This window comes from Takifugu rubripes, chromosome 14, assembly GCF_901000725.2.
Source record: "Takifugu rubripes chromosome 14, fTakRub1.2, whole genome shotgun sequence".
In the NCBI taxonomy this organism is placed as follows: Eukaryota; Metazoa; Chordata; class Actinopteri; order Tetraodontiformes; family Tetraodontidae; genus Takifugu; species Takifugu rubripes.
This window is the reverse complement of record NC_042298.1, coordinates 13,535,945-13,548,230: the sequence shown is the minus strand read 5'-3', so window position 1 is coordinate 13,548,230 and position 12,286 is coordinate 13,535,945. Positions and strand designations below refer to the sequence as shown.

At 43.6% G+C, this 12,286-nt stretch overlaps 1 protein-coding gene across 5 annotated transcripts in view; it reads right to left on the bottom strand.

Annotated features, from left to right (window-relative positions):
• The window catches only part of rapgef2b (Rap guanine nucleotide exchange factor 2b), a 61,441-nt gene extending 50,638 nt beyond the window's left edge, over nt 1-10,803 (bottom strand). For all 5 annotated transcript variants that reach the window (XR_003890702.1, XR_003890703.1, XR_003890704.1 and 2 more), the window contains exon 1: nt 10,118-10,803. Coding sequence is in view for 2 of the 5 variants with exons in the window: in XM_029846928.1 (XP_029702788.1) it covers nt 10,118-10,186 (69 nt within the window). In the remaining 3 variants the exon portion in view is untranslated. The remainder of the gene's footprint in view (nt 1-10,117) is intronic.
• Nucleotides 10,804-12,286: the final 1,483 nt, after the last annotated feature.

Sequence of the window (12,286 nt, the reverse complement as noted above, 5' to 3'; positions counted from 1 at the left end):
TCTGTCTCCTCAGCACAAATGCTGCAGCGTGTCTGTGACAGCGTGCCAAGTGGGACTCGGGAAGACAGCCCCCGCCGCAGCCGAAACAGCAATGACAGCAGTTTGCTCCAAATGTGCAGACAGTGGTCATCAGGCACCTTATGGAACAGCAGGATGATGGTGCGGAGGGTGCCACCATGTGCTTCCAAGTCTCTTTGCATCCATGCGCGTGCATTTTCTTGCCTTTGTTTGTGCATTCCTTCTGGTAACGGGGTGGCCAACAGCTGCCCTTGAATCTTTATTGACAGAGAGTGTGGGATCTGCTGGGTATTTTTATCCATTAGCCCGTGTGGGAGAGCAGGTGGAAGCTTTGTGAGACTGGAACAAGGTCACATGGTGACGGCTGCCACTATGCGACTATCTGAAGCCGCTCTGGCCAAACGTCAAGGTCTGCGAGTGCCCGTTCTACAAAGACACAGCATGTGATGTGGGCCAGGCTTCAGCGGCAGAATGAAAGAGCCTCATTTCCACAACACAACAGTCCCTGGGGAACGGAATAACTCAAGTTAATCCTGAAAAAAGCCACCAAATATGAACGAGTGGAGTTGTTTATTCAAGACGAATAACATTATATAGGGCGGCTGGACCAAAGTAAATGAGAAAAGCCGTCAAAATACTACTATGTTGTATATTACTACAAGGGTTGAATTAAAAGTGTGTACCACTTGAACGAGGATGAGACATCCGAAATAAATCTAAGTCTTATTAACTTTAAGCACACGGTCTTGACTTGGCCCCTTAAGCTCGTTGATCACATGGCTTGTGCTCCAGTTTTTCCACCCCGAAAGCTTGAATCCTGCTCGTCAGGTGAACAAAGGTTCTTCTGCTGGGACCCGTTCAGATGTTTTCCAGAAGTATCTTCTTTGTGTACAAGAAGGCATCTAAAACATGCAGCCCTCTACTCCTTCTATATCGGCTGGACTCAACACGTGAGGTTTTCCCAATAATGGCTGAAGTGGTTGGTGGTGCTGAACAACTCTGCTGCATAGAAGAACATTTAAAAGCACTTGAGAGCTCCTGCTTATTTCCCACCAAAACTGGGCAGCTGGTGGACATGGTGAATGGTTGCAACATGAATCAAGGGAAGCATGTGAATGAGCTTAACAGCACCTACTTCAGCTGCCTGCCAGCGTAAAGCCCTCAGCAACTAAAATGGACCCTGCCTCCTCGGGCATTCAACACCAATGCTTACAAGAATGCACAGGGAGCAACATTCTCTTATGGTTTCAGGCACGCAATGATTTTCTTTAAATATGCACGCCACAGACAGGTGATAACTTTCTTGCAAACACTTCAAAACAAGGTTAAGGGTTAGCTAACCTTTGCTAATCCATTTTCTTTGATGCATTCCACAGCCAGTCGACTCAAATGCAGCGTTTCTTTACCCTCGATTAATAGACAGAATCCTGCAAACAAAACTCAAGCACCTAACTTTATGTTGTCACAAGCAGAAACTTTAAGGTCAGCTTAAAAGAAGACTTGCAGTAGAAATGAGGACATTTCCAGTCACCTTTGAGCATACAGAGCGAATCCTGAGGTTAGCAGCAGAATTACAGGAGACTGCAGTCTGTTCTCGGCGTGTTTGACCACAACCCTGCACCATGATAACCAGTACTCTGACCACAGGCTCCGTCACCCAACTTCTATATGCAACAACATCCAGAGCTCAGCAGATTCATGTCTGACAGGTCTGCACAATCAATAGCAATAATGTTACCACAGCAGTGGAAGAAAACGGTGATGATGATGCAGATTCTACTGCCCAGAACCTTTTAGTTGTGTCAATATAGATGTTTTATTTGTACAATTGTAATTTCTGAACAATATATTACTATTGTAGGTGGTTAGCATACATTCCCTCCCAGTATTCTGCTTTAAGAGGTTGATTGGAGACTCTAAATTGGCCCATATTATTTATCTGTTTAATGTCAAATAAACTTCTCACGTGTCATTTTTCTGAATTGAGATATTATGAGAAATATAATGCACCACACCATTTTAATAATTAGCACGCATCCCTACATAGACACTAATAGCTCAGCGCAGACTTAACAGTGACAGAGAGCACAAAGAAATCTGTCAGCTCCATCACCAAACCTGATCGTAGTAGGTCCGTATGCTGGAGCGGAGCCAAGTGTCTGGCCAAATGAAGCCCGCTCCATCTCCCTCAAACAAAGACCTCAAAGAGGTGAGGCTCCATCCCCGCAAAGTTACGCAACATTATATAAAGATCAATTCATGTGAGCTCAAAGGGGGAAAAGGAAAGAGTAGGGTGGGTAAAGTGGGACGGGGATGTGCTTTAATCTAGCGTGGGCAAATGGCTTCCTCCGTGCCCCAAATGGTCCGAAGATAGTTGTTTTGAGCCTTCCCCCCACTCTTTTCTGTCCAATTAACTTGACAAAAGTAGTACACAAACGCTAGTGATGAAATAGCCACGATGGAAGAAAAACAAGCCAAGCCTCTTTCATTCAAAGAAAGATCCATGATTGCTATGCTGCTCTCTACATGCATGACCAAACTGCACCTCGCTGGAGTTTTCCTCATCCTCATCATGTAATAGAATCCTGATTTGCTTTCTGGCCACCTGAACAAAAACGTCCGCATCTACAAAACACACTTTCTTCTGCTGGTGGAAAATCCCAATATCATATAAGGACCATAAGGTAATAACTGTAATAGGTAATAACAATCAAATAAAATCCTTATACGTCATTTTAAAGAGATGTGTAGGTTTGCCATCACAGCTTCTCAATAAAAAGGATCGTATCATCTGTTCCACAATGGCCTCCTAAATGAGGGGTCTGCCCGTGCTGCTGGTCTGGTCTCCAGGCTGGAGTCGTTCCAGAGGGTCTCCGTGTCGAGCTGGGAGCCGGCCAGCAACATTGTCTTTGTTAGGAACGAGACAACATTGAAACGGATGCCCCTTCCTGGTCTGTGAAGACTATGGAGCAGTCTCTGGCCCCAGCCTGTGTTGTGTGTGCCCCTTTTTGGTAGGATTTTTAAAGAAAATAACACTAATATATGTTAATATACGCTGGCATTCGAGGTGGTCGATGCCAACTGGAAGTTGCCTGTTTAGCATGTGTGGTGGACCGGGGGCACAGTGCTGTTCTTGGAGACGTGAATAGAAGTTTCCTGTTTACAAAGTTGGCTTGTGATCCCTCCCCAGGCTGTTCTTTTTCCTTTGAATAAGCAGACCTCCGTTTGTAAGGATGGGGACTTCTGGCGATATCCTGAGGATGTTTCACAAAAGAGCCACAGAGGCCAAACCTGCAATCACAATCTATCATTTTACTTCCAGTGCTAAAGGGGAAGTTTCAAGCTCTTGTGTGCATGGTGATAGAGAAGTTGTAAAATAACTCAACATACTTCTTAATAAACAGTGGTACTAAATAAGTCTGAGTTTAATCATTTTTGACAAGCAGAAGCTGGTTCAAACAGGGACTTCATTGTGCATTGTGCTCCTTTGCACCACATTTCTACAAACTTGGTGGATTCAATGCACCTAAACTATGACCTAATGGTATGAAGGGACCACATCTTCGCCTCTATTCACACACATCTGCATCTGGCCAGATACACAGCTGCAAACACAAGGTGGTTAAGAGCAGGAGTAAAGCTGTCTAATGAAATTTAAGAGACAGTATCGGGAAGCTAAGTGTAATCCTCAAGGTTGTGTAGTTAAGATAAGCCCATAGAACCATTTGTCAGCATCAATTTACTTCATTATCCAGCCCCGTCGATCTTCAATTAAAGGTGCTTCATTACTGTTGGGGAATATTTTTGCCAGTTCAGGCTGTCTTGTCCCCCTCAATAATAGCCTAGTGTGCAACCTATCCCTGTGAATGTTTGTTTAAACACAGAAGAGAGGACATGACCGCATTACTCATTCACAAATAAGCAAATATAAGAAGATTGCACAGGCATTAGCCTCTCAGTCTCACTGCGAACGTGGCATTACGTAACCCTCTTTTGCACGCTTTGTCTTCTCTCTATCACAGCTAACACAAAGTAGCATATTGTCGGTTGTTCGAGTGATTGATTAACAGTGTTTTCTCCTGTCCTCTCCCACCAATGAGGACCGGTTTTAAATGTAATGGAAACAAAGGACCGTGTGGAAAAATCTCTGAAAAGAAATGGTTATTTAGGGTCAAAGCGAGGAAAGTGTCGATTAGCCGGGTCAGCCTCCGTGATGCAGCTGAACTAATGCTCCGTCATAAATAACGGCCATCACACTCCGCAGGGAAAAGTGCTCAAAAAAGCATGGGCCAACGGTGCATGTTTAAACCTGATTCTGTGCAGAAATTTGTAGTTTGCAGACATTTGTAGTTTGATTTAAAAAAAAGGGAGCATCCAGGATAAGAATGTAATCAGTGCCTGGCTTCAGATAACGATCCCCTTCTTGCCAAAAGCAGGAAACGGGAAGAAACTGTCAAACATTCCAGTAAGAATCCGATTATGCCGGTCGTGAATGGGCATTTCTCCTGATCTGCAGCAGGCAGGCAGGCAGGGCGCTGCGGAGCCTGAAACGTGACCGGCCGCAGGTTAGACCAACCCTCAGGGGCCTGTTACAAGGATAAGGTTTCAACCAAAGAGATAACGCACACAAATCCACCCCACTGCACACAGGAAGTGGAACATGACGACTAACAATCACTGATATAAATGCTGAAAACAATATGGGCTGTATCTCTCTGGACTTTAGCTGTCTGGCAGCACCGACACATTTCAACATTGTATTACGCTGTCCATTTGGCATCCTGTCCCTGGAACTCATTTTTAGCTGTGACAAAAGCATCCTTTAGAAAGACAGCTGTTTTTGTTCTTAGTAGAATGGCAATAAATCAACAACGCGAAGCATTTAAACAACTAACCTACCACCTGCACGGCTGGTATTAAAACCAGCTGACATCAAGCACGACGGCCCCTTGCATCTCCAAAGAATCTTTCGTATATGACGACCACGGTTTTGCTGAGGAATTCGATCAGCCAACTTTTTAAACAATCGCGATATCGGTGCGTAAAGCTGTTAGCTTAGCTCCAGCCACCAGACACGCCAGCAGTTTACGTCAACCCGACCTGTCTGTTAACCGTTTGGCCTGTGACATAATAGGTAAAAGGTCCAATACTACTGAGCCGGAGCCCTGGAGGACAGTAATTAACCTGCCTAGCCTAGCTATAAGTGTATAGCTTAAGAGCGCTTGAAAGTGTGCCGTCTGTCTGGGTTCTGCAACCGACAGGTAAATTTGCTTAAAAAACCCAAAACAAAACAAGCTGAAGGCACAAAGTGCTGGAATAATATCAATGACTGCATCTTGTGACAGATGCAATTTACACTTTAATCTAAAAGGACCAAAAAGAATGTACACGGACTTGCAGCCCGTTATTTGAGGCAACCCTCACTAAGTGGCATTGTTAGAATTGCTGTAAACAAGTACAAGCTTTGTGGTGAGCCCGTTTAGTGGGATTTAGATCTCTAATCACACAAATTAATCAGATCTTCATTTGATCCACTTCATGTCTGAGCAGTTCCCAGGATTATACAGCAGATTATACAGCAGAGGGAGCCTGTCCGGCGTTTACAGCCGCTATTGACGTCTCCTATGGAGGACCGGTGTCACAGAATTCTTTTTAAACGCTTCCATGTGTGCCTGTTTACAATCTGTATCAATATTTCCAGTGTTGCTGATACGGCGTGAGCTTTATGGAGACTAAAACGTTGCCGTCGCTTTTTCCAACCGTTAGAAATTCAAATATCTGAAGATTTAGGCGCTCCGTTACGGAGTTAGTGTAATTCAATAGTAGTCGTGTAAATATTGCATGTCAGTAATGGTTTATTCCTCGAGCGCGTCATGCAGCCCAGTGGGTCTGGGGCTGCATTAAGTAAAGATTGTGGTTGCTCGGTGGCACAAGGTCGGTGCCTGTTGTTGTAGGCCCAAAAACTTCCTCGGCTCCTCATTCATGACCTGGTTTTTAATACTTTTTGAAACTATCACTGAAGGTCTGCTTTAGGATCACCTTTGACAGAGTAACTTAACTTTAACTTCCTCTCGCAGACTACTGTTTAAAATAAATGGACTTTGACACAAAACATTTCTGCATGTTGTGGGTGTAGAAGAGCTGATGCTGGTTGAGTTCTGTGTAGATGACGTCCGATTGATGCACCTGAAAACAGGCTGCGGTTGATCTAATGAGTCATTTAGCCAGAAAAGTGTTATGCTGAACTGGTTCTGACAAATAAAGCCAATAAAGCAGTGATAACGCCACGGAGCGAAGACACGTCACTGCTCTTTATTTCTGTCACTGGCGTCTGGACAGGAAATGCAAATAACTCTTGGAAGTCACAACAACCTTATGGATTAATGATCAGAGACAGCTTTAATGCCTCTAAAAAGAGCAATTACTCTGATTGCGGTACTTTATATTCAGATTGGGGTTTTTTTGTGTTTAAAAAATAGCTTTGGGGTCATTGACTGAGTTGGATTTGTACATTTATATATGTAAACGTGGTCACATTTATTCATATAAAAAAAAACAATAACTAATCAATGCAATGCAGAGAATTAAATAGCACGGAAACATGATACCTAAATGATCCTGTTATACAGAGCAATGTTTTTACAGTAATTGCTAAAAGGTTGTGTAGTAATTACTACAAAACTCACCAAAATCAGCATTTTTCTTGGTTCTGTGCCCCACTGGTGTTTGATTATGCACAGGGGGTCTGTGTGTTCAGCTTACTTCGCTGGCAATGGTGCGCTATAACAGAAACTAGCTGGAACCAGCAAGCAGACACCAACCGGGACGGCTGCTTTCATTATTAGATTTCTGGGAGTAACGAGCACACAGGACTACAAAAACATCCTGGTGGCTTCCAGTGTTGAACACTTGGAAGAAAATTCACTGACTTCTCGCTTGGATTTTGAAAAAAGGGTTTATATTAAAAGAAAACAAGGATTTTTGTTTCATGCTCGACTTCCTGTACGGTCATAAAGCAAAGAATCGATTTATAATCATCATTAAAATTAAAATGGGAGCAGTCAGTCTTCTCTGAGACGCTTGTTTGGCTGCATCTGGTTAACCTGGGCAGAAGACGTCACCATGACCACAGAGCGGGGAACTTCTACCCCCACATGTGGCGTCACGCTTCCTTTAAGTTGCTGCTAATCAAAAGGAGCAACTGGCCAAGCGGGCAGATCACAGATCTACTGGGAACTCGGGGGGAAGGTGACACTGTTTCAGAAGAAAACCGTCGCTGCGCTGGTATCAGGTGACGTGGGCAGTTATTTAGATGCTGGCCTGATTCTGATGCCCTGACAGAGAGGAAACTGTTGCAAAGAAACCTGCAGCTTTTGTTTGTTGGGCCATTCTTCCGGCCCGAGTTCAAAACCCATCATTGACGCTGTTCCTCTTCCTGAGAGGACAGGATACCGAGACGGAAAAGCTCTTTCCGCACTTTCACAAACTGCAGAAATCTGCTTTCCCTGAGTGCAAATAAGCTTTTGTTTTCAGGCTATCAAGCCACAGATATTGGACACGCAGGACTTTTTTTTTTTACCCTGTCGTCCAGTCACTGCACATCTGCTACTTTCTCCTTGTTCCTTCATCAGAGGAATTCTATTATGCATGGCCACTGCAGCAGAGGAGAGCGGTTGTGACCTTTAGCTTCGCCACCTGGCTATGAGAGACACAAAGGTCCGTCCTGTATCCTCTCTGGGGCAAGTGGACGAAAAAAAGACCATCTAAAGACTAACAGGACATCACTTTTCCTCTTAATGACAAATCTGTTGAGAGCGCTGTTTCTCTCCTTAAAGAAAATGGATTTCACCTTCTAATTGCATGACAACAACCTGAAAATGATGATGAGATGTGAGTAATGCCACATTATTAGTTAATACACATGGTGATAAGTGACGGTCCACTCTTGAATTACATGATCATCACTGGGGTGTAGCGAGGTTGAAAAATGGTCTAATAAATCTGCCTTTATGAGATATTTAAGGCAGCTAGCAGCAGTTAGCAGCCAACTAAATATAGCAACCTCAACACCATGACATATTTATGAACTCTGGAGACATTGTGATGTTCATTAGTACGGAAATATGAGCAGAAATTGTGATCGGCTGCAGCCGAACCTCTACTCTGTACCTCTATAATCTAAATTCTGTGGTGACCTGCTAAATATGCTGCCACATCTGATTAATATACATCTCTGATAAACATTAGTAAAGCCGTGGCGTCTAAATACGGGCCCACAGGTGGACGGCCGCTGAGGCAGCCTCGCAGTAATCGAGTCATTTGTAAATCAAATAACACGTCAACTTGAAGAGAGGCTCCTTCAAAATTGAATTATATTTCATTTGCTGTCTGTAACCCAATTTAAAATCTAATCAAAACAACTAAAAATAAAGGCTGGATATGGTAAACACATTAGAAGCAGTCAAAACCCTTCAGAACAACAGGTAACATTCCTTTACCAAAAGATTTTGCTTCCAACGGATTTCAAATCTCGGGCCAGGGTTATTAAAATCGCTTCACTTAATTAAAAGGGGAAACAAAAACACCTCTTCTTTTTTCTCTGTGCTGATGCACCCGTTTCTGTTCCTTTAATTGACTTTCCACACTGGAAATTAGCCAGTAAACCAGACCGCACAGATGAAAGTGATAATGAACGCGAACGGGCCCTGTGACAGCAGGCGAAGGCAGAGGGTCAAACCCCACCGTGGGCATCCCCGAAGAGCGTCAGATCCCTGCAGCCTGGTCCTGACAGAGAGACGCTGCCAGCACCATTAGGGTAATCTGTGTCAGCCTCCACACCGCCTGCACTGTCACAAAGGAAACTACAGAGCACAGCAGCCACCCTTCCACGCGTGGCTCGATTCCTTCGGGGCTTCTTGCGTTTCTGTGGAATAATCACTGTCTTTCTTTTACAGTTGCGGCAGAAAAACAAAAAACACTGGGGCATCGTGTCTAAAAAACATAAATAACGGCTTGAGATAGGTGCAGAATAACAGTGGGTGCATAATATAATGCACTGGTAACTGCAGAACATTAAGTTTGTCTGGATAAAGTCGTAGAAATCCGCATGGTGTGGCTAACAGGCTGTCAAAGAGCGTATAATTGTTTCCTCAATGTCAAATAACCAGGCAGATCTCTGTGCCACTGGCTGGTTTAAGTGGCAGAGTTATTGATTATTGTGTGTAAAGCCGCAGGAGCATCCGTGTGAGGTTAAAGCACTGCTGCTCCAGTGGAATTATGCTCTATTCTCTCCAGCCGAGTTGGATTTCTCTGCAAAGAAAAACTGCAAATGTGTGAAATGTGTGTAGGAAACTATCTTTAGCAGGATTTACCAGAGCAATATAGCCCATCCTCCTTGTATTTCGAGCTAAAACCAGGCTCACATGATACTGTGGTTATTTACAGTGAGCACCAGGATTAAAAAAGCTACTTATACCAAAGATTTATCTATTTATTCTATGCATCTGCAGCCATGACCTATTTTGTCCCCACCAGGGGAGATGATAAAAATATGGTAAAGAACACCACACATGCAAACCCAGGCTCCAAAAGAGATTAACGCCAAATCAAGTTAATATGCATGCCTAATTTTACGAGATTAAGTACTGAATATTGTATTAGATTACCTGGTCAAAGTGGTGACGGGGGACGTCTGTTTTGACCTAATTAAGCTAGGTTGGGATTAGCCACAACACGCACGCGTAAAATGACCTTTCTCTCCCACTGGTATGGTTATTAGCTCCCAAAAAAGAATGCGTCCAAACATTACACGCATGAAAACAGGCTTTAAAGTTGGTGTATGCAATGCAAAGGCTCAGGGCGGCCACTTGAGTTTAGATTCCCAGCAAAGCTAACAGCTCCGGTTATGTTAAGTAGCCTTGATTATCTGGGCTGATAGACGGCTTAGCGGGCTGAAACTACACGGAACACTGCCACAAGCTGAATGGCAACACTTCACACACACCCATACTGCTCGCACAACCCTCGGAACGGGAAACACTGTCACAAATGGGCACTTTTACACGGGTTTCATTCGCTATGATGAATTAGTTGTCCTGACCTGTTGCGTCCTTTCAGTCGGATTCATCATCACAGCCTGCCGAAAGCGGTTATCCACATAGGACGCCATTGTGTCTTTGGAACGCGCCGTGCGAGGGATTTAGAATTTCTTATCCGTTTCAAGTATTTACAATTTGTCAGAACCGCGGGTGGATTGTAAAGAAGCACCCCGCCGCCTTGATATATTCTTCGCCTTTGCTCCGGTTCTAGCGGATACGCTGGGAGTGCCCGGGAGCCAGGCCACGACTGGAGCCAGACAGCCGAGCAGTCTCCTCGGGGTGTCCGTCTCTCGGTTGACCGTGCCGAAACCGGCTGCCAACACCAGTCCCACCCAGATGAATGTTAATTAGGCGGCTCCAAGTGCTCCTCGTCGCTATTCTCTCGGTTGAAAAAGGTCCCGTATTTTCAGCCAGCGTTCGCCAAATCCATTATCTGTCTCTTCAGCGGTCTGTTAGCGGTGAAAAGAAAATCCATGCAGGGTCCTCAAAACAAAAAGGAAGCGAGCGGCAACCGGTTAAATCCCGTCGATAACAACTTGACGCCCATCATGGGAGACAGACGAGAGTGAGCTCAATGGAGAACATCATCACAACGGCATTTTTGGGACTAGAAGTGAAGATAAGCCCGCTGCTGTTCTCTGTTGTGTGCCACCATGGTGACTGACACAGCATGTTAAAGCCTAATCGAGTTAGCGGGGGCATTTCCGGGGAGATTTTCAAAATAAACTAAACGCGCGAGCTGACGGAAGCCGTTTTTTGCCCCTCGTTAATTCGAAGAATTATAATCAAACGCGCCGGTAATCTGCATCTGCTACATACCAATCGTTTTCGATTTGTTTTGGGGTTTTTCTTCTGTTAACGTTGTGTGTGCTGGAATAATTTTAATTTGATAGTGGAGTACATCCTGCCTAACTACTGAAACATATGTCTAACTTGACAGAGATTTAGTCATGGGCGAGTCCATTTAACCAAAACTGCTGAAGGGAGGTGGACAACCTGACTGCAAAATGGTGCTGTACTGCCACCCAGTGGATGAATGGTGTAATCGACAGATGGTTATAATAGGGCGGTAAGACGCTTTCATTTGAAACATAAAATTGTTATTGAACTGAAAGTAGAGTATGAGTGAGTATTTTGAGCAATAAAATACCCAGAAATGTATTTATATGTGTGATACCACAATGAAAGTGCAAGTAATGGCATCAACATGATGTGAAAGAAAGTTATATAGAAGAGGGAAGTTGTTTTGGAATCCACCTCCAAAAACCAGGTACCCGGAAGTGTGATGTTGACGTGTTTATCTTTATTTTTCTTCGCAGGGCATAAAGCATTATTTATTAAAATAAGAACCTGACTTCAAAACGGAAGTTAGCCTTAACAATTGCCGCAGTAAATGCATCATTTTCTACAAAGACATGCTCACCAAAACACCTATGTTTGAGGCACTGCAGGTGTGATCAAAAATGAGGAAAATAATAAAATAAAAATATAATAGAGTTTGAATGTGTGATTCTAAATGTCATCTAAATCATTTAATGTCATCTCAATCGAGAGAAAATGACTTGGAGTGGTTAATGGAGGAAGCAACAGCTGTTTTTACAATCTAAATAGGACACTACAGTGACGCCATGACAACCATGACACGGTTGGGTGACAACCTACCATGACGCATTGGCCAAACAGGAAGTCTCAGGTTGTCTGTCATGGGGAGCCCATTATAGGTATGCATCCGGGACATCATTTTAAAATGATAACTGATAAAGGTGAAGCAGATGGAGGTGCACCACATGTACAGAGAAGGATTTTTCCTGGTAGGTGGAGCATGTAGGAATTTAAGTATTGAGTTGCATTTTTCCACTCTGCTGCTTTGTCTACACTATTATTATTTTTATGAGGTATTAACAGCTGTTATCAGGAAGCTAAGTTGCCTGTGAAACTAACATAACCACCTCTATGACCTCAAAATGGCTTATTAATATTGTATGGTTAGAGTCTTAACATTAAGAGGAGAAAAGAGAAGAACTAGAGATTAAAAGGATGACCAAATTATGGGCTTATAATACATGGATATATGTGACAGTGTGCATATTGATATTCACTGAAATACATATATGCTCACGAGGTGTATGACGCACATACTGATTTGGTTTTAACCATAGATTTTATCAAGG